This window comes from Histomonas meleagridis (assembly GCF_020186115.1).
Source record: "Histomonas meleagridis strain 2922-C6/04-10x chromosome Unknown contig_1, whole genome shotgun sequence".
Lineage (NCBI taxonomy): Eukaryota > Parabasalia > Tritrichomonadida > Dientamoebidae > Histomonas > Histomonas meleagridis.
In genome coordinates this window covers 550,403-575,587 of record NW_027150746.1, presented here as the reverse complement: position 1 = coordinate 575,587, position 25,185 = coordinate 550,403, and the positions used below count along the sequence as shown (strand labels likewise).

The window sequence follows — 25,185 nt, the reverse complement described above, 5'->3', positions numbered from 1 at the left end:
TAACCATATGCCAACTGTAAAAGTTATCTTAGTTGGCAATGCTGGTGTTGGTAAGACATCTATAATAAAAAGGCTTACAGAAGATGTTTTCGATAATAATAGCCAAGCTACAGTAGGTTCATCGAATGCTTTTTATCAAGTTCAAAATAAAAACGGAGAAGTTGTTTCAATGAAAATTTGGGATACTGCAGGACAAGAGCGTTACAGAAGTTTAATTCCGATGTTTTTTAATGATACTGGATTAGCTTTTATTGTTTTCGATTTAACAAATGAAGACTCATTTTCTGCTATAGAAAGTTTTTACAAACTCCTTGAGGAAAATGCTCCAAAAGATATTAAATATGTATTAGTTGGAAGTAAAAATGATCTTCAAGATGTAAGAAAAATCTCAAGCTCAGTTGCACAAAATTATGCAAATACTATTGGAGCATCATTTTATTCTGAATGTTCGGCAAAAGATGGAAATGGGATCAAAGAAATGTTTAAACAAGCGGCAGATATTCAAGGTATTCCATTTGAACCCGAAATCCCAGGTTTAATCGAAGAAATTGAAGAAGGGGCAACACAAGAACCAGAACCACAACAAGGCTGTTGTTAAAGTGTATATTAATTAATTTAATATATGTATAATAAATAAATCTATAAGGACAAATCAAAGAGACTTTTCATTTTATTTAAATAGAATTTAATAAGTCTTCAAGCATTTCTATTGTTTTACTTGTTGCATCATCCTTCTTCGGTGGAGCGGTTGCTGACGGTTGGGGTGGTGCAGGCGCGGGGTGCTCCGGCGGTTTGTAATATGCCAAATGCGTTGCAGCGCTTGAACATGTAATCAAAACATATGTTATCTCATCATATAGACCAGATTTCGGCCATATGTCAGCCAAATAATTCAAGAAGGAAACACAATGTGAGCCAAATGAAATATCTTGGGCCATTGCACAACAAATCGCAGGCAATATATCATCAGCACCAACTTCTTTATCAGCCAAAGAATCAACTACAGCGTTATAGAACCTCACTAAAGCTTGTATACAATCACTTGGTGATGGTAAATGAAGAACATTTTTTAGCAAATTTACAGCAACTTCTAATTGGTCTGTTTTTTGGTTTATTGCATAGTACCTCATGTTCCTTTGTGCAGCGTGGTTCTCATTACTCATAGCTTTGTTGTATGCAAGAAGAATTTTGTAGTGACATTTCGATGTTATTGCATTAAATATCATATAATTTAACATTGTCTTGACACATGTGGGTAATTTCTTGGTGATTGGAATCTCAAAGACAACTTGTGATAATTGTCCAATGGAAACAAGCATTCTTTGGACAAAATCTTGGTAGTTAGTCTCAGCTACATTTTCAATAAATATGGCATTATTAATACCTTCAAGAAGTTTGGCTAACTTGGGATTCTTTGGAAGCTCTGTGTTAAGGAATTTCTTGGATTCATCTGGATCTTTATATATTTGAGTGATCCTTTGACAAAATGGAAATGAAACTGGATTGCCGAGATTGTTTTCAAGTTCATCGATTGCAAATGATAGACCATTTGCACTTGTGCAATGTGTTGTGTTTAAAATTTTAACACGAAAAGGTGTTTCATATCCATCTCTTGAAATAAGCAAGTTATCAGGTTTCATTGTAATTGTCTTTTTATTATCTTTATATTGTACAAGTATGTTTGGTTCAAATGTTTGTATGAAAAATAAGTAATCCAAGGGATTTGTTGATAAATTTGGAATAAAAGGAGGTGGTAAAAGAAGATGGTATTCTCTATTACTGTCCTTGCGAATAGAATGCATGATTTTTTGGAAGTGCATCATTACTATATTTTCATCTACTGAAAAACATTCCATTTTTATTTATTTGCGGGGTTTAACTGACTGAATGATTTATTTCATTTTTTTACCGTCAATTGAAACTGTCTCAAATTTTGATCGTAAGAAAGTTAAGTGGACGTTTAAATCGGTTTTGATCGGTGTGGAAAATTGGCTAATTAAAATGTTTAAATCAACTTCTGTCCAAATCCCATGTTGCATTTGTGGAGTATTAATCACGCCAAATCCAAGCAACATGTGCGCAGATTGTTTAGCATCACGTGTTGAATTTGGAAATGATATTCCAAAAACATATACATTAAATTACTGTAAAACTTGTGGGCGTTATCAAGCATCACCTACAGCTTGGATGAAGTACGATCTTGAGTCATTGGAGCTCATGCAAATGTGCCTTAAAAAAATAGCAAAGACAAAAGACATCAAAATTATTAATGCTAATTTTATATGGACTGAACCACATTCAAAAAGAATCAAACTAAATGTAACCCTAGAGAAAGAAACATTTGAGGGGACTGTTTTAAGACAATCTATAATATTAACATTTATTGTAACAAATGTTCAATGTCCAAATTGTTGCGAACTTTCAACACCAAGAGAACATTGGAAAGCAATAGTACAGTTACGTCAACACGTCCCGCAAAAACGAACAATATTTTGGGTTGAACAACAAATTATTTCACATCATGCTCAAAACAGTGCAACAGCCATTGAAAGAAAGCCTGAAGGCCTTGATTTCCAGTTTAATGACAAACCATCAGCCGAAAGGTTTGTCAATTTCCTTAAATCATTTCTTCCAATTGATGTTAAATCATCCAAAAAACTTGCAGGCCAAGATCTTCAAAGCAACACATTCGATGTAAGATTCACGTATTCTGTTCGATTTCCCACCATTTCACGCCAAGACTTAGTATTACTTCCTAAAAATTTAATCAATCGCAAATCAGGTAAAACGAGGCTTACTTTATGTCACAAGTATGGCAAGAAGATCACACTTATTGATCCTTTCCAAGGAAACATCATTAAAGTTGATTCAAAGACATATTGGACAAAACCTTTTAATCCATTAATGAATTACACATCATTGAAACGTTTTGTAATTCTTGGTAAAGAAGATACTGAAACGCCTGACATCGCGGAGTTTGAAATTACGGATGAAGATACATATTCAGAAAGAATTTTAGTTCGCTCACATTTGGGGCGGTTATTGGCGGTTGGAGACGTTTGTCTTTGTTATGATTTGCGAGAGATGATTTTCACTGACGATACAATGAAAGAATTAAAGAAAATTGAATACTCCGGCGTGGTAATTGTGGCTAAAACTTCATTAAGTCATAAGAAGAAAAAGAGGTATTGGAAACTTAAGGAATTAGTCCCACATAGAGAAGATGATGATAATGAATTTGAAGAATTTATGAATACATTAGAATATGATATAGAATTAAGAAATGGAATAACAATGCTTGAAAATGGAAACCAAAAAGATAAAAATGATGAAGATGTTAATGATATTGTGGGCGAATTAAATATAATCACAGAAGAAGATTTTAACGCAAGAAATGTTCCTTTTAATGTAGAAACTTAAATTATATATTAAAATAATAAATGTTTTGTTAGTGTTATAAAATTATATTATTTGTGTAATACAATTTGCTTATTATAGAAAATCAATTGATTTTGTGATTTAATAGAAGCGATTTTTAAAGTTTATTTATGTTTAACTTACGAGAAATTTTTATTATAAACATTAAATTTTCATATTAAATTGTTCTCTTCAAAATCTTTAGCAAATGGATCTTCTTCAATAGAAGAAAAATTAATAACATTTTCTGTGGTGATATTGTGATTGTTTGCATTTGCATTTTCATCTTCTTGAGAACTTAAAATACTATTTCTCTTTTGTTGACGATGACGGATTAAAAAGATAATAAGAAGTGAAATAATTAAAAGAATTATAAAACAAACAATTACAATAACAATAATAAGAATTTCTTCTGTTTCTTTATTTTCTTCTTCTTTATTATTATTGAGAATTGTATAAAAACCAGAATAATATGTAATATATGATGAATATACAAGAATGATATAATCATAATATATAAATTTCGTTTCAGTATAAGAATAAGATGATTTAAACATCGAAAGAGTAATAGTATTTGTGAAAATACTTTTGGAAATCACTGTTTGTGTAATTGTTTGTGTTAAAATTAATGTTTGAATATATGTTACACCAAATTGTAATGATTCTGTAAATGTATTTGAATTAGAAAATGTATTTGATTTTGTAAATGTATTCGATTTAGTAAATGAAAATGAATTTGATTTAGTTAATGTATTTGATTGAGTAAATGTATTTGATTTAGTAAGTGTATTTGATTTAGAAAATGTATTTGATTTTGTATATGTATTAGAATTAGTAAATGCATTTGATTTAGTGAATGTATGTGTCTGGCCAGACATATTGAGAAAATCCTTCAACTCATGTACCTTTTGATACTGAAAGCGAACCAAATTTTGTATCTTGATATAAATCTGATGTCATAACATATTGCGCTAATACATTACCAAATGCATTAGAATTTATGTCATTTGGTGATTCGTAACCTGTAAAATAAATACATTTTAAATTAGTACAACCATAAAATGCTAAAGCATAAATTGTTTTTATATATTCTCCAATGATAACTGTAGCAAATTGAGAACAATAATAAAATGCATATTTTGCAATTGATGTAACTGAATTTGGAATTGAAATATTTATTAATGATGATTGAGAAAATGCAAAATTTCCAATTAATAACATATTTTCTCCAAGAACAACTGTTTCTAATTTATTACTTGAAGAAAACGCATAATCTCCAATTGTCATCACAGAATATGGTATTGTAAATGTTTTATTAGAAATTCCAATTGGATAGCATATAATTGTTGAATGATCTTTGTTATATAGAATTCCATTGTTATCAATCGAATAATATTCATTTTCTTCTGATACTCTGATAAACTGAAGGCTTGAACATTTTTCAAAAGGATTTGATCCAATTGATGTAACTGATTTTGGAATTTCAACATTTGTTAATGATGAACATGATTGAAATGAATAACTTTCAATTGTGATTACATTTTCTCCAATGATAACTGTTGCTAAACTAGAACATGAACTAAATGAATAATATCCAACAATTATACTAAATTACCAATTTCAACTGATTCTAATGAGCTCCATGAAAGAAAAGATCTTGATGTGATTTCTTCAATGCCACTTTCAATGATAACATATTCTGCTTCATTCATATATGTATCTCTTTCTTCATATTCATTTGAATTAGTTATAGTCAGAGTTTTAATTGTAGAATCATACGTTTCAATTGTTTGTGTAAAAAACAAAATCAATAATATAAGAACAAATTTTTGTTTAAATTTTTCTTTATTATGTTTATCAATATATTGATAAATTAATTTTATTATATAAACAACAATAAAAAATATAAAAATAATTAAAATATTCAAATAGCTTTGAAATGATTTTAAAAAAATAGACAAACCTTTTATAAAAATTTTTAATTTATAGGAAAATTGAATATTCAATTGTTCTGAAATATCAATAAACAAATGTCCTGAATTAAAAGATAATGAATTTTTTTTATTTGTTGTTAAATATAAAATATGGTGAGAAAATGATAAACACATCGAAAAAATATTGAATAAGTAATAATAAAAATGGTAATGAATATCTTGGGGAAGTAAGAAGAATTTTTTGTTTCATGTAAAACGTAAAGATTAAAATCATTTGATTTGAATCTTGAAGTATACGTATTATTTTTTAACTTTGATTTTTGGGATTCATATGCAAATTGGGTTAGCGCCAGTGTATGTGCAAAGGTGAATATTGGATATGAGTATAGCATTTTCGAGTATTTTGGATGGAATTAAATTTTTATTAGAATCAATATGATCGTTGTTGACAACATTCATGGTTTAACGACATGGTTGAGAGGATCCTCTTAATATTGAAAAGGTGGTAAATTATTACAACGACATAAATATATTTGATATGAACCAAGTCATTTGATCATTTTACCATAGATAAAAATTCTAAACTTTTTACTCAAATGTAATTTAAAATATATAAGTAAACACTGTCAAATCATCAAAGGTCGCTAAAAATCAATTTTTTTCTGCTCGATTTTTTTTTTTTAAATATGCTTCATAAATATAATCAAAAAACCGCTCAAAAATTTATCATTTCACTATGTAACCGGAAAAATCTTTTGAAAATTCGAAAAAATTATTTATTCAAATTTCAAAAAATGACCTACTTCTGAATTTTTCTATATAGAGGTCGGGCTTTTTGATAGTGAATAAGTCAAATATTTTTCAAAACTATTTTATTTTTATATGATTAACCATGTCTTTGTTTTAGGAAGAATTATCTTACAAATTTACATGGTTTTCATCATTCGTCATCTGAAAATCATCACATAATGCGAAACGAAAAAAGTTTTCGATTACAGAATTTTTTATTTTGCGAAGTTTGACCAGTATATAATTATAATAACTCTGATCGAAATATAGATATCATTTTAATGAAGGAAAATATTAAATTTGCCCAGCAAAAAACATTATCGTTTAGCAAAAAAAATTTGAATAATTTATGAAAAGTACCAAAAATGGAGGAATAAGAAGAAGAGCGATTACGTAATGAAGCCGAACGTCTTCGACGTGAAGAAGAAGAACGTAAACGTAAGGAAGAAGAAGAATACAAAATCTTAGCAGCACGCGGCTTTGTCTTTAATGAATATAAGGAGAGTGAAATTGAAGAGAATGCTTCCAAAGAAGTTAAAGAGAAACATGAATGGAACTTAAATGTACGTAAGATCACACGTGCTTTAGCAGTTACATCTAATTTACGAGCAGTTAACTTTGTATATACTGATCGATTAATCGATGTACGTGGTAAGAATCGGCCAATAGCATATTACGTACCACCTAAATCTTCCAATTTGTCTACTGGAGGTGTCTTCATATATGACCGTACACATAATAGAGATAATACTATATATTTATTCATCGGACCTAAAGCACCTAATAACTTAGTACCGTTAGGTGAGAAATTACTTAATTTGATTGTCGAGAAAGCGAATAACCCAACTGTATATAGAGTCGATAGATCATTAGAATCAGAGGAGTTTAAAGATATGATACATGCAATTGGTGGTAATATCACAATGATGCAAGACGCAGAAAAGGCCGGTGATCAATTCTTCTTCGAATTACAATTCTTCGCAACAAAGTTACATATATTTAACTTCGAAGTGGGTAAAGGTATAGAAGAAGTACACGTTAAGAAGCCAACTTTGGACATATTACCAGACGAAGGCGCTTCTGTTATCGATACAAGTGATAACAACATATATTTGTACGTGTCAAACGTAGAGGTGCACGAGGGGCCAATCCAGGAATGCTTGAACTCGGCACTGCATTGGATGGGTGAGCAGCCAGAGTTCCAGAAGAAAGACGTCATAGTGTTCGATAAGAAGACAGTGCCGCCAAACCTTCAAATAATTTTCCAAAACTAAACACAAATTATTCACACAAAAGTCCTCTTGTTTTTAACATGCAAAATTCCACTGACGTTGTCATTGTAAATAAATGGAATTATTTATGATTCGTTTTCGATTTATGAAGTGGCAAATGATCTGTTTTCATTATTCTTATGCCATTATCAGATTCAGAAGAAGGAAATTTCACATCTTTTTGTAACGTGCGCTTTAATGATGTGAAGTGTATAGAGCAAGATGTGTAAATTCATCAGTCTTCAGCATTTTAATAATCATGAATATTAGCTTGATGAGTACCACAAAGTTGCATATTCTTTTCCCCATATATTTCATAGTTCAATCCTCTGCTGCTTTAATTAGATTAGCGAAGTATGAATCACGGTTATTAACAAAACATATTATTCAACTTAGTCCAGGTGTTGCTTTAATTATGCTCTGGACAACCATCAAATGAATTTAAAACATTGATTTGGTAACATTATTAACCTTGGTTCGAGGATTATACACAATTATTAAAACAGTTTGTAACGTATGCCCGTGAGGTTCCTTTCGGTAAATGATCTGTAAACCATAATAATAAATAATGAGAGCAGAGATGGTGAAATAAAAGTATTATCAGAATCCGATCTTTTTATATCTTTTTTGCATGCGCATTTTGTAGCATCCATTGATTACAAAAGAATTACGAAATCACATATAAAAAATGCAAATGATTGCGTAAATGATAATGAAATAGTTAATACATAATAAAAAGATAAAGTTAAATCACTTTGAAATGTGTCTGTAAATGTATTTGATTTAGTGAATGTACTCGATTGTGTATATGTATTTGTTAATAAATGTATACAAATATTAAACAAGAATAATAAATTTCTTTTTCATTTGCCTCGATTCCTTTTTGTTCAATAAGGAATTTAACAATTATTTTATTTCCTCTTGAAGATGATAGTACATTTCAGCAAGACTTAAAAGATTACATATAAATGTTGGAATACCATTAGTATGATGTAATTTACCATTTACACAATTAATATGACCTGTTTCGAATTTACTTATTTCACATAAATACCATTGATATAAGAAAATTGATTTCAGAAAAAGAGAACCCTTTTATTCACTTAGCAAAGGTTTAACTTGCCGCAAACGTTAAGCTTGGAGAGACCGCTTGCGAGCCAGCTGATAACCTTTGGAAGGTAGTTGTTGACGATTGTTGAACAGATGCCTTGTGCAGCGGCTGGGACCTTGTTGCAGAGCTTAGCGGCTTGGGCGGCAACTTGTGATGTGATGGATGTGTCCTTTAAGATTGTGACGATGCCGCCAACGACTGTCTTGCAAACATCGCATGCAACACCGTTGTCGAGACCTTCTGGGATTGGGATGAAGATGATTTCGTCATCGTCTTCTTCTTCAACTTCGAAGTCGAGTTCTTCGATGTCGTTACCCTTGCAGTAGCCGAGCCTGGAGCAGATCTTGGATTGTGAAAGCTTCTGGCTGAGCCAGCTCATGATTGGGCCGACGGAAACCTTGACGATTGTCTTGCAGAGAGCAGCGCCCACACCACCGCTGATTAAACCGCATGCAGCTGTAGCAGCAGCCTTAACGACGGCTTGAACAATGCTGTTACCCATGGCAGCTGAGACGAAGCCAACAGCCTTCTTGCAGATGGCGCAGTTGTCGGCGTTGGAGAGACCTAATGGAAGTTCGATTTCAGTAACATAGTCATCATCATCCATTTCGAGGTAAAGTTCGAGATATGCATCATCGCTGTCAACATCGTTGCCGCTGCATGACTTGAGTTTGTTGCAGATTGTGGAAGCACCAACCTTTTGGCCAAGCCATGTCATGATCTTGCCGAGATACTTGGAGACAAGTTTGTCGCAGAAGTTACGACCGATCTTTGGTAATTTTTGGCAAAGCTTTTGTGCGGCTTCTGTAGCCTTGGATTGGACGGATGAGCTGGAAAGAACCTTGGCAACTGCATTAACAAGGTGCTTGCAGATGGAGCAGGCAATTCCGTTTTCAAGACCTTCTGGAATTTCGATGTATTCGATTTCGTCTTCTTCTTCTTCGTCATTGGACTTGCAAACATTGATTCTGCTGCAAACGTTAGCCTTTGAGAGACCCTTGGAGAGGTAGGATAAGATTGTTGGGAGTTTGTTAACAATGTTCTTGCAAAGTGTGTTGCCTGAGCCAGAGAATTTGCCGCAAAGACCAAGAGCTAATTGTTTGATGACTGATTGAACTGGTGAAGCACCGATGAATCCGGCAATTCCACCAACAACTGTCTTGCAGATTGAGCATGCATCAGCGTTAGAAAGACCTTCTGGAATTTCGATGGCGTCGATGTAAGATAATGTATTGATCAAGAGAAGAGCAAACATTATAATGATAATGAAGTCAAGCTGTCAATCAATTCGTTCAATGCATGTCATTTGACTCATTAATACAAGGTTTGAAATAACACATTGAATTTTTGGCAAACTGTCAGGAAATTGTAAAGGTAATAAATAAAAATTTTTGAAATTTAAGCTTTATTTGACTGTAACATCCTTCTGCTTATCACCCCGATTTTTGGGATCCCAAATTTTTAGTTTTTTAATTCACGAAAGACTATTTATGTTGAAATATAACTTTATATCTTTTCTTGAACGGAAAATATTGGAATACATGCCCCAAAAAATATCGATTGTTTTTTTTATTTTATTTTTTATAACATATTCCCTAATATTCTAATAATAAAGTTATTATTATCATATGTTAATTATATGTTAACATAAGAATGTCACCCTAAGATTAATCCAGTAAAATATGACCAATTAAATTTAACAATGTTAATAAATTAAAAATTTATTTAATGATTTCGAAAGATTTATATTCCAATATAATTATATATGTGAATTAAATGTAATTTGATTACGCACTAAAATTTCTTCTGTATTTTGATTGCTCCATTACACAAAAGTAAAAAAATTAATTTTTGTTTTTACTTTTACCTTTTGCGCTTTACACCTTTCTCAGATTTTCCACTATTTTAGCTGCCGCCTGATAGTACACAGGATATTGTTGCAAAGACGAGAAATACTGTTCCAAGTTCATTTGTTTCATAACAGAAGCTGTATCCGGGTAACCACTTATGATTGCAAAAGTATTAATTACCAAAGGAGTATTTTCCGGGCTCAACTTCAGCATCTCTATCATTGGCGCTATTATTGCTGGATATTCTACGCAATGTCCTGCTGTACCTAATGCGTATGTCAGTTCTATACCTGTTCTTAAGACTTGCACGTCATGAGAATTAGACAAATACGAATAAATATATTTAGTCGCGCCGCTTTGTGATAATGCCATAACAAACTCTGGTGTTAATGCCGTATGTGTTAATATGATTGATATTGTACCCAAAAAGAATGGCTCGTTCGCTGTCGCTAATCGTGTAATGAATGGAATGAAATATGGCGACTTACAGATGTTAACTCGTAGTTCAGGATATTGATATGTAGCAAATAATAATTTAATCGAGTCATAGACTGATGGTAAATCTTGTGATAAAAAAAGCGGATTTTCTGATATTAACTTTAAATGTTCTGTTGTGATATGCGCATAATGAATTAATGCTGATGAAGCTAATGAACTCGTATGTGAAAATTCATATAAATAATCTCGAAGTTGTGGAAATGGTGGAATGTTTTCATCAATTAATATTAATGCTAATATTGGTTCATATAATGATTTCTCTGTGGATAATTGATGTATGATTCCATCAATGTTAAGATTATATTTAAGTTTATATTTATATATGGTATAGTTCATGATTTTATATGATATAAGTGATGTCTCAATGTTCTTTGATTGCGAATATTTAACAACTATCGATAAAAGCTTTTCATTAGTGTTATACTTCTCATTAGATAAGATAAGATAAACAGTATATATATAAATCGATGATGATAATCGTTCAATATAGACATCACTAATGCTGATAAAGAAATCAATGATAACATTTGGATTTGGTATGGAATTAAGTTGTTGGAAATATTGACTTAATAATGATAATAACCCATCTGGATCATATGAAATTAAAAATTCTAAGATTGGTAATATTGTGTTATTAACGAGATTGGGTTTCTTTGTAAATAAATGTGAGATGATGTCGGTTGATAAACGTATGGTTAACGGTGAGAAAAGTGGCAGCTTATCGTATAAACCGGCGGAAAGAAAGTTGGACGATATCTCGGGAATACGTTTAAGTAGATGATTTGTGTAAAGTAGAAAAGTGCACAACTTTTTGTATTCGATATTGGGGGTTTGTAAAATAGACAAAATGCATTGAGTCAATTTGTCATATTGAATCGAAATAACCGACACATAAGCTTGGAGTAAATTAGCCAAAAAGTTGGGATTTGAGACTTCTTTGATTTTGTTGAAGTCGATGCTGTTTGATGCAATTTTAGGTTGCTCGTTTACAACAAAACTAAATGATAAATCTGCTTTTTGCTTAAGATACATTGGTTCTGTAATGTTATTTTCTTCTGCCATGGTGACATCGACCAAATATAAATCAGATGTTTGTAACTGCATCTTAATCAAATTTTGATCAACATTCCATTTAGGCGTTTTATATGGTCGTACAGCTTTTTCTTGTTGGATTCGCTCTATTTGTTCAGCAAATTTGGTAATGACGTCTTGCGATACATTTGGAAATGTAACAGCACCTGAAGTTAAATCATGGAAAATTTGGTGGAATGTTGGACGCTGATCTGGTGCTTGATTCCAACATTTGCCTATAAATTGTTGAATGCTCATTGGGGTTTTAGATGTAAACATTGGTCGTTTTCCATTTTTACCAACATTGTTTTGAATTTGTTCAATGTTCATTTCTTGGAAAACAAGTGTGCCTTCAAACATTTCATATAAAAGTAAACCAAACGAATACATATCTGAGGCTTTGGTGTAACCATCGCCTGTAAGAACTTCTGGTGCAATATAATTAACAGAACCTACCATGCCAGGTTCAGATTTGTCACCAAAATAACAATATTCAAATGATGATAATATGGGTAATTCATTTTTGTCCATAAGAATACTGGAAGACTTGAGATTTCGATAAATAATTCCTTTGTCATGGAGATGACACATGGCTTGAGCAATTGATATGGAAATAATGGCAATATGTGTTGGATTTAATGAAGTCTTGGAATCAAAAATATACTTTTGAAGTGTGCCGTTTGAGAAACATTCAGTAACAATCGAATATGGCGCTTTGATAGTAAAGCCAGCAAGTGGTTGAATAAAACGAGAATTACATGCTCGACATGTTGCAAGTTCTGTAAGAAAACCTTTGACATCTCTTTGAGACAGTTTCCTTCCTGGCCAAGAACGAGCAAGCATTTTCTTTCCAATCTTTGGATCAATGAATATATTTAAGAGCCTTGAATTAGGGTCCTTACCAAGAGATTGAATAAACTCCATATTTCCTATATCAACTACCATTGATGTATATTTGTTAGCAAATTCGCTGAGTGATTTTGGAAGACTGATAGATGTCATCTCGACGATTAAGGATTTGTCGGTTATTTTAAATAGAAGAAGCTGTTGAGTTTCTTTCAAAAAGCGTCAAAAGTGAAATGAAAAAAAAGACGAAGTCCTGATGAGTAGAGACAAAAAAATGATCACATAAAAAACTGTTTCTATATTTGACTGCTACTATACGGAGTTTTTGATATTTCCATGTTAATCTATATCATATATGTTAGAAGCAATTTTTTGAAAATCTGACATGAATAAAATCCTCACACTTTTATTAAACGTACGACCCCAACAAATGTTACTTTTTGAACTATAAATATCGGTTAATAACTGAAAAAATTTTTGATTGTGGAAAACCACCCCGATGTTTGTCGTACTACGAAACGGTCTCATTTTTATTTACACCACTTTTTCAATAGTTTATCATCTCAAAAAGTTGAGTGTGTCAAAATATTTTTCCAAAAGCCGTTATTGCTATTAACGTCATCTGATGTCACTTTTATTTGCACTTTTACGTAAAGTATACAAATACATATATAATACAGAATAATAAATAAATAATAAATCAATATTTTACATACTCTATCGGTCATTTAAAATATATGATAAACTCAATGGTTAATGTTGATGAGCTGATCAAAGCTGACATTATCGAAGGTCTAAGTCAGCGTGATATCGCCAAAAGACACAATGTTGGAAGACGCAGAGTTCAGGCGATAGCACAAAAAATGGTAGGAGCAATGAAGCGTGGAAGGAAACCGAATCAAATCTCAGATGAAGAAATAAATTACACACACACACACAGCGCTATGTGAGCTTCGTGCTACGCACTCGCTCCCACTCGCGCTACATAAACTAAAGGATGAACGGCTAAAATCGATTGAATTATCATAAATCGGTTGGTTTTGATTGAAAGTAATAAAATATATTTAAATTCATGATGACATTTATATTTAAAATGTGTGAGGCATAAAAATACTACTACTACTAATACTACTACTAAAAAAGTTATTAGCTAAAGGAAATTCGGAAGAGCTGAGTGAGTTTCTCCATTTTAGTGATTTGACGTGAATATTGCAAGTTTACGGGAGTTGCTGACTATAACGGATGGATTGTTGTTAATCCTATGTAGATTTTAGTGTTTGGAGCTTAAAGTTGTTATTAACTGAGGTTTTGAACTCAAAAAGTACCTTTTAATTTTCAAAGATGTTTTTTTAACCCTTTTTCTAACCCTTTTTTTAACCCTTTACGAATCGGAGGAAATGAGCATTTATTGAATGATTTAACGCAAAAGTTGACGAAAGAATTATATAAAAATACTACTACTACTAATACTACTACTAAAAAAGTTATTAGCTAAAGGAAATTCGGAAGAGCTGAGTGAGTTTCTCAAATCTTGTGAAATCACTTGAAAATCGTGAGTTTGCAGCCGTAAATGCCAAAATGAAATTAAGCTTAATTTTAAAGTAGTTTTTTGATTTTTTAATTTGTATATAAAGAGCTAAATGGCGATTGTTAATTTTACGTGTGTAAAAGATGGAAAAACGAGCATTGTTACTTATAAAACCGAAGAACAAATTCAAAAATACATCGAAAATAAAATTAATAAATATGTTGCTGAGCATAAAGAAGAAGTAAAAAGAACTTATTTTCTTAAGAAAGAACATACAAAAGAAGATTATGAAAAGATTCTTGATGAAATAGAGTACAACATGCATCACATTCCCGAAAAGTATTTAAAACCTGAAAATGAATTTATAACGGTCGATATGATTAAAAAACAATATAAAAAAACAAGCTCAAGAAGAATATCAACTTGTTTTAAATGACATGAAGAAAGCAGAAAATTTTCAGAAATTTTTAATTCAAGAAAGAAAGAAATTAGAAAAATATCCTCGGTGTAATCAAAATGTTATTGATAATTTGACAGAATACATAAACCAAACCGTTAATTATTACCATCAAGATTTAATCGATGAGTATTTTGAATTATTCGTTCAAAAAGTCAAAAATATTTGTCCGAAAGATAAAGATTACTGTAAAACAATTGAAAGTGTGTATTTAAACAAAAACGGTAAGCGTGCGATGCAAATTCTTGATAAATTTTCACAAAGATTAATTAATGCATTAATTACAATTACTCTTTCGGTCAAAAATAACAAAACATCTGAATTTATGTTAATTGAAACGGTATTAAAGAATAAATTTAATAGATTAATTGATATTATGTATTTGTTTATATCAAATTTCATCAAAAAACAAATAAACAGTATTCCAGAAAATCATGAAATGTCAAATTCAAAACTTGTGAAAACTTATGCTGAAACTTTAATGTTTCGTTTGAATGAATCATTAACTGATACACTTCCTGAACTTTTGAATGAAGAATTTAAGGAAAGAATTGAATATCTAAAAGAAGATTTAACAGCAACTAAATCATTTGCTGGAGTGTTAAAATACGACAATGTTGAAAAATCTACCGATCCTTTAGTTGAGGAAGTAGATGAAGATGTGAAGAGTGATTCAATAATTGTAATTCAAGATTCAAAACCAACTTTTGAGAATTTCTTAAAAACTATTCCGAATGAAGAAATAGAAGTTTTCGAACTATGCTCAATGTTCAATAATTATTTCAACACTACACACACACACACAGACAGCGCTATGTGAGCTTCGTGCTACGCACTCGCTCCCACTCGCGCTACATAAACTAAAGGATGAACGGCTAAAATCGATTGAATTATCATAAATCGGTTGGTTTTGATTGAAAGTAATAAAATATATTTAAATTCATGATGACATTTATATTTAAAATGTGTGAGGCATGAATCCGGCTGAGTTGTTGTTAATACTATGTGGATTTTAGTGTTTTGTTGTTAATCCTATGTAGATTTTAGTGTTTGGAGCTTAAAGTTGTTATTAACTGAGGTTTTGAATGTAAAAAGTACCTTTTAATTTTCAAAGATGTTTTTTTAACCCTTTTTCTAACCCTATTTTTAACCCTTTACGAAACGGAGAAAATGAGCATTTATTGAAGGATTTAACGCAAAAGTTGACGGAAGAATAATATAAAAATACTACTACTACTAATGTATCGGTTATTGCTCTAATTCTCCACGTATTATCTTTATTATAATCATCTCTATAATGAAAATCAATATACTCACCGACTTCCATGACTCCATCTGATTTAATAGTCGCGATTGATGGAATATTTACTGTTGAATTAGAACCTCCTCCAATACTGTTTGAAATATAATATCCGTTAATGGAATTTGCGACAAGACTCCATTAATAGCTAAATCATTATTAATTATTTCATGTGTATGATTTTTTTTTTTTTTTTCATCTGTTGAATAACCATTAATGGTATCAATAATTAAATTTGTAATTGAAACATTATTACTATCTTCATTGATTTTTACGAATTGTTTATATAAATCCAATACTTTATTTATATTACCGAACATTTCAATTATATATGCATTTTTTTCATTATATTTTCTCCAGTAAGTATATCATCAATTTTAATATTATTATTGATATACTTTAAATTTTTTATACTATTATCTAACGGTGATATTACAACATGATTTCTTCCGTAAGTGAAAACAAATGATTTGTCATAACTATTTATCTGTAATGTACATATACCATTTGATAATGTATCAGATGTTTTTGAATGATTACTGTATACAACACTGTTTTTATTCATTAATGCTCTTACTATATTTTCAATTTTTTCAAACTGTGAATTTGACATTTTTAATAAGATAAAAATGTATAAAACTGAAAATCAATTTACAACAACTGCGTCTCAGTTACCGATTGAAGAAAATTATACAAATCTTGATTTAGATAAGTATGAAGTATTAAATCCTCAAAATGGTTATACTTTCCGTTATCCTCAACGTTGGTTAGAGTCTCCGTCACAGAATAAAGCTATTGGCATAAGAAGATTAGATATAACGCCGACCGCTCACGTTTTCTCATTACAGTTTGAAGTAACTAAACCTGAAAGCGTCAGTGGTTCTTCACCTAATCCACGTATCATTAAAATTCAAGTTATGGCGCAAAATACTTTATTTGAAATTTTAACGTCAATTTGTAATAGTTTTAATAATTCATTTGCGAGTTATAGATTATCTTATGAATACGAAGACTCAGGCAATTTATATTTTGCTTGTACTTATGTAGGCTCGGATGAAAGCCAAAATCTTGTCGCAAAATTTGCGATTGTTGATTCAGGAAGTACTACATCTAATTTAGAAAGTTTTTTGAAATTCTTAAATCAAGATGTAACGTCAGAAAGTATAAGTTATTTGTCAACTCAAACGGAAGTAATGACTTTTAATAATGTTTGGAACAGAGAGTATTTAGAATTTCATGCTTCATTTAGTGATTCGAAGAGACGATTCATTGGCATCAAAGGTGATTTTTATGAAAAACCTACTGTATTATATAACGCGCCAACTGATGGCTCAACATTTAACATTAGATTTACAACAAACGGTAAAAATAATATTTATCCGAAATATTGCAGGTTTATTATTCAATTAGTATTTCTTTATAATTACAGAAAAACTGTTGTACTTTAAGAGTAAAGTGACCTTTTAATTTCTTCCGGGAGTTCTTTTTTATCTCCTTCCTCTTCGTTAAATACAACATATATTTTTATCATTGTATTTACGATTGAATTTAAAACGTAAATGGTTCCAATAACGCACATCCAAACACCAATAAAAAACATTTTACATAAATTAAAATGTTAAAAAAGTATGTTAAAAAAGTACCATTAAAATTTTGAGGTTAACTTAACCTTTTTTTTAACCCTTTTTTTAACCCTTAACGAATCGGATAAAATTAGCGTTTTTCGAATGATTTGACGCGAATATTGCATGTTTGCTCGAGTTACTGAAAGGTTAACTTTTTGTGATTTTTTAACCCTTGAATTTTTTATATATGTTTTTCATAAATTTTTACAATATATAAAATGTATAATGCAGTAATTGATTATACAATTTCTTCCTACGACGCTGAACATTACAATAGAATTGACGTAAACTTACCGTCACCGCCAACACGTCAAGCAAAAATGATTGTAACGTCGCTAACGACTAAATGTTCTATTGTTGTTATTGAGAAAGATGATTTTATACAGATTAACGGTAAAAAATACTATTTCAATAATGATTACACTGACTTAAACTCACAAACGTTTATATTACTGTTGAATTCTTTAATTCAAGAATCAGGCGTTACGTCTGAAGTCGACGAAGCCGGTAGAATTGTATTTACTTCTTCAAATGCCTTTACAATAAATAATGCTTCATATAATATAATTCAAATATCAGGATTATACTCTCAAATTCTTCCTATACCATCAACATTTAATGGTACAGATACATTTGAAATATTCGCTGAATCAGTCGGAAATACTTTATCAACTCCAGTATTATATCTTTTGTCGAATGTTGGAAAAAGTTCTTATAGAAATTTAAACGAAACCATTAACATTTCAAAAATCGTTCTTAGAATCAATAACTCTTTTTCGGCAAATTTTCCGATTATTGTATCAAACGCTGATTTTGAAATTGACATAAATTCTAATGATTTGTCACATATACAGTTGACACTCGTTGACGCAAACCTTCACGAAGTACATTTACTGAATCCAATGTATATAACAATTTCTGTTCAAGGAATGCCAGATGAAGATTTATTTGTTGGTGAGATTCAAAATCAAAAATGAATTTTTATTTCATTTTTTTATTTTATTTTTTGATTTATAATAACTCTTCGTGCTTTAATGTGAATACTAAACGTACCGTGTGGGTCTTTCATTTTGCTATATTCTTTCCATAAAGCTTTTGCGTCAAAAACACTCGCTGGTGATTCCTTCAACAGATCGAAGAAGTCTTCTTGTCCAATACCATTAAATAATACAATATCTGACAAAGTTCTTTTTATATCTTTTGGTATACTTTTTGTTGTTTGCACACAAATGATAACGTTAATATTAAAGTGTCTGAGTTTTTTAAGTAATCTTGACATCTCCGTTTCTTTACTTCTCAGCAAAGGATGATTAGCAAAATCATCTAATATCAACAAACATCTATGCGGATAAGTTTTCCATTGATATTTCGCTAACTTTTCAGAAATGTATTTTAATTTCTTCTTTGAATTATTCAAATTATATTTCATAAATAATCTTTCTACTTCTTCATCCGTTTTCTTAAAATCAGAATTGATATATTTGATGATAGAATTATATTTTAAAATTCTCCGAATATATTTATTAATCCAGTCTAACAAATCAGTATCTTTTATCGCAACAAGTTTCGTTTTCTTTATTGCTTCTTTATAAGTATTTACTGTTTCATCAAATTTTGAGGATGTACTACAAATAGTTATTAATTCAAAAAACGCTTCGTTAAATAATACTTCTTGTTTCGCTCCGAGTTTAACGTAAAGATATGATTTGCCAGAATCCATCGGCGCTATAAAAGCTGTTATTCCGTTTTGAGCAAATAAGAATTTTTTATGTATTGGTTTTATCTTTGCATTCTCTAAAATTTCTTTGTTTTGTTTTTCTAATTTATCAAACAATTCTTCTATCTCATCAAATTTTTTATCTATATTCTCCGAATTATTTTTTCGCATTATTTTTTATTTATAAAAATAAATTTTTTACCGTTAATAAATGGAAAGAACTTCGTTCTCTGAGAGTCAAGGACTCGAATCATTCCAAGATTATTTGATATCAGAATATAAAATTAAGTCGCAAGACAAGTCTTGCTCCGGCAAGACGCCTTACGCCGCCGTTGAGTTCAAATATAATCATAATACAACAGTGAAGATAGATAAACCAACAAATAAACCTATACTTCATAATAATATTCTTGTAGGCGTTAAATTTTATGATAAGAATTTAAAACTTCTTGAATCAGTAAATTTAAAGTTTACCGATAACATTCTTACTAAAACAAATGAAAAGAAACTTGTAAATATTGCTCCTGCAGAATTAAATAATAGATTTATGAAAGCCAGAAATGATATCGTAAAACGAATCACTGACGAATTAGTCGAGAAACGAGAAGAAATTGACAATAGAATTATATCATTAAATGCTTACGTTGGAAATGAGAGTATAGCGATTTCAAAAGAGTTTGAAGGCTTAAAAATAACTTTCCCGGGAAGCGAGCACACGCGAGCATCGAGCCTTCAGGCGAAGACTACAAACGACAAGAAATCGTTTGATATGTAAATTATATAAAAATAACTATCACATAACGAGATATTTTAATTTTTAAATTTCAATGTCAGTTTTTCACTTTTTCAATGAACGCCTTACGTTCAATTCCCTTACGTAGCGTTTTTTATCAACGCCTCAAGTTCGATTCCCAAACCTATTGAATTTAATTTTTGAACATTTTTTTTGCTCTTCCTTGTATTTCACATAACATTTCATTTTTCCTTAACGTTCGACTCTAACACTCATCCTTAACGTTCACATTATCCTTCGTCATAAACTTCGTCATAAAATATTTTTTACATTTGCCACTAAATTCAATGTCAATTCAAAAAATTTTACATTTGCCATTCATCGTAGATATTTTTCTTTATCTATTCGAATATTTTTTACAACACATTTTACAACAATTCAATTATCCGTCAAAATTCATCAACCGTCATTTTCTCCGTCCGTTAATTTATACCAAAAATCAAACAGAAAACCGTTAAGAAAATTTTTTTGAAAACCGTTAAAAAAAGTTTATTTATTACAATCTACTTTTTCAGCGGTTGTTCAAATTCATCAACCGTCATTTTCTCCGTCAGTTAATTTTTCGTAAACGTATCACTAACGAACGTTAATTTGACATCAACTGACATGTTATATGAAATGAAAAGACATGTGATATGAAATGAAAAGACATGTGATATGAAATGATTTTTCGGAAACGACATGTGAAAATGAAAAACAGAAATGTTATGTGAAATGTTTATATAAAAGTGACACAGACATGTGATATGAAAATTTACACAAAAAGTGACACCAAAAGTGACACAAAATTTTTGAGGGTTAAAAAAATAAAAAAATGAACCCTTTTTTTAACCCTTAACGAATCGGATAAAATAAGCGTTTTTCGGATGATTTTACAAAATTAAAAATTAAAGCTAATTTTAAAAAAATTTATTTTTTTATTTTTAATAAAATAATGAGTTGGAAAACTTGTGTTCTAAACCGAAATTATGAGATTAACACAGAATACCCTTATGCCATCAGAAGAAAACATGATAAAAAAGTCATTAAAGAATTTTCAATTAAAACTACCGGTTATATTGCATGTAAATTAAACAGAAAATTATATCTTAAACATCGTATCATTGCGTTACAATTTATTCCAAATCCAGAAAACAAGCCATTTATCGATCACATAGATCACAACCGTTCCAACAATCACGTTTCAAATCTCCGTTGGGTTTATCAGTCAGAAAATCTAAAAAATAAAAGTTCAGGTAAAGGAAAAGACTTTGAATTCTTCGACGAAATCAACGAGGATTCAATTGAAGTTAATAAGTATGGCAATCATCAATTAGAAGATTATTATTATGATGATAAAACAGATGCGTTTTACTTTTGGAACGGTATTAAATTCAGAAAATTAACAATCTGTTATGATAAGCGCGGTTCTGCTCATGTTTATTGCAGAGATACTAATAATTCAAGTTTTGCACTTTATTATTCAAAATTCAAAAAACTTTACGGTTTCGTTTAAAAATAATTTATTTTTTTGTCATTCAACTTTTGCGTTAAATCCTTCAATAAATGCTCATTTTCTCCGTTTCGTAAAGGGTTAAAAAAAGGGTTAAAAAAAGGGTTAAAAAAACATCTTTGAAAATTAAAAGGTACTTTTTACATTCAAAACCTCAGTTAATAACAACTTTAAGCTCCAAACACTAAAATCTACATAGGATTAACAACAAATTCTTACTGATATATCAACCGTCAACTTTTGCGTTAAATCCTTCAATAAATGCTCATTTTCTCCGTTTCGTAAAGGGTTAAAAAAAGGGTTAAAAAAAGGGTTAAAAAAACATCTTTGAAAATTAAAAGGTACTTTTTACATTCAAAACCTCAGTTAATAACAACTTTAAGCTCCAAACACTAAAATCTACATAGGATTAACAACAAAACACTAAAATCCACATAGTATTAACAACAGCTCAGCCGGATTCATGCCTCACACATTTTAAATATAAATGTCATCATGAATTTAAATATATTTTATTACTTTCAATCAAAACCAACCGATTTATGATAATTCAATCGATTTTAGCCGTTCATCCTTTAGTTTATGTAGCGCGAGTGGGAGCGAGTGCGTAGCACGAAGCTCACATAGCGCTGTCTGTGTGTGTGTAAATTTCGTTTTAAATTATAAAAATTTATTCCATGTTGGTGTTCATAGAACCACACAAGCAGCAATTACAAGAGGTATATTAACAACTGAGCGAAATGTAAGAAGAATTTTCTCAAAAAATAATCTATATTGCTTTCGAAGGAAAAAACAAGAAAAAATGCATCAAAAAAGATTTTATGCAAAGTATGTTGGTCAGCTCTGGCACACTGAGATCTATTACTTGAGCAAAATCAATAATATTCAATATTATCTGATTGCATTCATAGATGATTGTTCTAGATATGTTGTGCATTGGGAAGAGATAGATGAAAAAACATCTATTGCATCTGCACTTGCACTTATTCATGCTTTGGAAGAAACGCAAAAGCCAAAAACAATCACAATCGATAATGGAGGTGAGTTTGTTGGTGAGGAGTTCGAACATGTGCTTGACGAGAAATAAATAGAATGCTTTCGAACTCATCCGCGCACACCAGAAGAGAATGGAAAGATCGAAAGATTCTGGAGTACTCTCGAAAAAGCCCGTGCAGCAGGAAGAATTCTTGATATACCATATATTGATTTAATCATCACTGAATATAACAATGTATGGCTGCATTCAAGCCTAAAAAAACAATTCCATTTTCCATTAACCCCATTAAATGCATGGAATACAATGGGACATTATAATGGGCAAATTGATGCAGATATTGTTTACATCGAATAAACAATATGAAATTAATACTTTTGTTTGTATAACTACTGAGCTTTCACCAAGCTTGTTTGTATAAGCTTTGGTTGTTGGTTGTTATGAACTTGTTGGACCACAACCGTCATGGTTGTCCAATTCAGGTCCAAAATAACAATTCTATAATCCGACGATCATAACCGTTGGTGAAGTCCCAACCCACGAACTAATTCTCGTGTTGGTACAGGCCGACGATAGATATACGATAGAACTTTTTGAACATATTTGAATATGTTCAAAAAGTTCTATCGTATATCTATCGTCGAGTGAATTTAGCTTAATTGAATGGTTTATATTTAACATTAACCATTGAAAAAGTTATTAATATTTTGACATAATAAATTTTTTAATTAATTTCAGTCGTCAAAATATTGTGTTGAAAAAGTATGAGTATAGCGATGGTTATTTTTTCGGGCACCCGATATTTATGTAAATTATACAAAAAGTGGTGTAAATAAAAGTGAGACCATTTCGTTCCAACACAAACCACCCCGATGTTTTGTGTTTTTGATTTTCTTGAAACTAAATCCCAAGTGTTTATTCACATAAACCTAGTGAATATTTCACTATTAGATAATTGAAGTTGCTTTGTTAAAATGGGCTAATGCAAAATAAAAAAATTTTTTTTTAGTAGATATAAGTAATCAAGAACATATATTCAAATTAAAAAAAATAAAGAATTACAACAAGTCTTTTGGATGGCTGTAGCTGATTAACATTATTGGTAATTGTTATATACTTTTTGTAAAAATTCATGAAATCTGTTTCATGAAATTCATTAAAATTCTTTTTGATTTTAATCATAGTTTAGTAATCAAATCAATTTCAGCTTGTATTTCTTCAGCTGTTTTCCCACCAAGAATAAGGGTTTTAAGTGCATCAGTAATATGAGGTAACTCAATCATAATACCATTTTCGCCAATAACTCCTTTTCCATCTACGATGTAATTCTTTACAAAACCAGTTACCATTTTGAATGATGCGTCCATTTCCTTCTGACTTGGTGTAAATGCTTTATTAACGCATTCAATTTGCATTGGATGAATAACTTGCTTGCCTGTAAAGCCGAGCCTTCGTGATTCAATGGCATCTTTTGTGACATTTTCAGGATGTTTGAAATCAAGAGATGTCATGTCAATAGCTTGTAAGCCATAAGCTTTGGCAGCTGTTACAATGGCAGACCTTGCATAAAGAATACCAGTGTCACCAGCTTGATGAGATATTCCTGCTGCTGACCTATAATCTTCGGAACCAAAAATTATACCATCAAGTTTCTTTGAAGCAGCGCAAATTTCATTGACCCTTGAAAGACCACGAGGAGTTTCAATCATGGCCAAAATCTTAATATGGTCAAGTGAATTGAAATGGAGCCATCTTTCTACAAAATGAACTTCTTTAACATCTTCAACCTTTGGCATGATTAAAACTTGAACTCTCTTAGATGTTGCCGGATCAAGAAATACTTTATTAAGATCTTTCATTCCATCATATGAATTGAAATTATTTGTTCGTATAGCAAGTTCTGGAATAATCTTAGGTTTTGAATTCAAATAATCAACGAGATTTTTCCTTGCAATTTCCTTTTTTGTAGTAGAAACGCCATCCTCTAAATCAAAAACAACTGTATCCAAATTGCTTAATTTTGAAGCTTTTTCAAGTTTTTTGACTTCAGACGATGGTGCATAAAGAACTTGCCTTCTTGGTCGAAGCATTTTTACCAAAGATTTTACATCAAAAGTTAATGACATCTTTTATTTCAAATGTGAAGTCATTATGGGTTGTAAACAAAACGATATTCAGAAATAAGTGGTCATGTTTATTTCAATTTTAAATTAAGCCTCCTTTAACGTTCTTTCATAGTTTCCATCTTCTAATTAATAAAAGAAAACAAAAATAACAAATTTATATATATATATATATATATAAGTGAGTTGTTTAATATATATTTCTTTATCGTTCTTGAAGTAATTTAACTATTTCTACATAACCATTTAAAGATGCCCACATAAGTGCTGTTTTAAATAATGTAAATAATTTCCAAATATTATATTTAAATACTAGGTTATTTTTAAAAATTTTAAATAATACAAAGAAATATCTTGAATATTAATATC

General features: G+C 30.5%; 7 protein-coding genes across 7 annotated transcripts; 3 read left to right on the top strand and 4 right to left on the bottom strand.

Moving 5' to 3' along the window:
* Window positions 1–7: 7 nt before the first annotated feature.
* GO595_000162 (small GTP-binding protein) lies at window positions 8–598 on the top strand (the record flags this gene model as incomplete). Its single annotated transcript, XM_067914436.1, has 1 exon — window positions 8–598. One exon carries the CDS (start codon window positions 8–10, stop codon window positions 596–598), a length of 591 nt encoding a protein of 196 aa, XP_067779617.1.
* Window positions 599–674: 76 nt separating this feature from the next.
* Window positions 675–1,823, bottom strand: GO595_000161 (uncharacterized protein; the record flags this gene model as incomplete). Its single annotated transcript, XM_067914425.1, has 1 exon — window positions 675–1,823. The coding sequence occupies one exon, from the start codon at window positions 1,821–1,823 to the stop codon at window positions 675–677; it is 1,149 nt and encodes a 382-aa protein (XP_067779616.1).
* Window positions 1,824–2,001: 178 nt separating this feature from the next.
* GO595_000160 (NMD3-domain-containing protein) lies at window positions 2,002–3,420 on the top strand (the record flags this gene model as incomplete). The annotated part of the gene is made up of 1 exon (XM_067914414.1): window positions 2,002–3,420. The coding sequence occupies one exon, from the start codon at window positions 2,002–2,004 to the stop codon at window positions 3,418–3,420; it is 1,419 nt and encodes a 472-aa protein (XP_067779615.1).
* A 2,262-nt stretch (window positions 3,421–5,682) lies between these two features.
* Window positions 5,683–7,414, top strand: GO595_000159 (uncharacterized protein; the record flags this gene model as incomplete). Its single annotated transcript, XM_067914402.1, has 2 exons — window positions 5,683–5,709; window positions 6,527–7,414. The coding sequence occupies 2 exons, from the start codon at window positions 5,683–5,685 to the stop codon at window positions 7,412–7,414; spliced, it is 915 nt and encodes a 304-aa protein (XP_067779614.1).
* Window positions 7,415–8,514: 1,100 nt separating this feature from the next.
* GO595_000158 (surfactant B protein) lies at window positions 8,515–9,777 on the bottom strand (the record flags this gene model as incomplete). The annotated part of the gene is made up of 1 exon (XM_067914391.1): window positions 8,515–9,777. The coding sequence occupies one exon, from the start codon at window positions 9,775–9,777 to the stop codon at window positions 8,515–8,517; it is 1,263 nt and encodes a 420-aa protein (XP_067779613.1).
* A 622-nt stretch (window positions 9,778–10,399) lies between these two features.
* On the bottom strand, window positions 10,400–12,943 carry GO595_000157 (TKL family protein kinase; the record flags this gene model as incomplete). Its single annotated transcript, XM_067914380.1, has 1 exon — window positions 10,400–12,943. The coding sequence occupies one exon, from the start codon at window positions 12,941–12,943 to the stop codon at window positions 10,400–10,402; it is 2,544 nt and encodes an 847-aa protein (XP_067779612.1).
* Window positions 12,944–23,871: 10,928 nt separating this feature from the next.
* GO595_000156 (citrate lyase beta like protein) lies at window positions 23,872–24,783 on the bottom strand (the record flags this gene model as incomplete). Its single annotated transcript, XM_067914369.1, has 1 exon — window positions 23,872–24,783. The coding sequence occupies one exon, from the start codon at window positions 24,781–24,783 to the stop codon at window positions 23,872–23,874; it is 912 nt and encodes a 303-aa protein (XP_067779611.1).
* Between the last annotated feature and the right edge of the window lie 402 nt (window positions 24,784–25,185).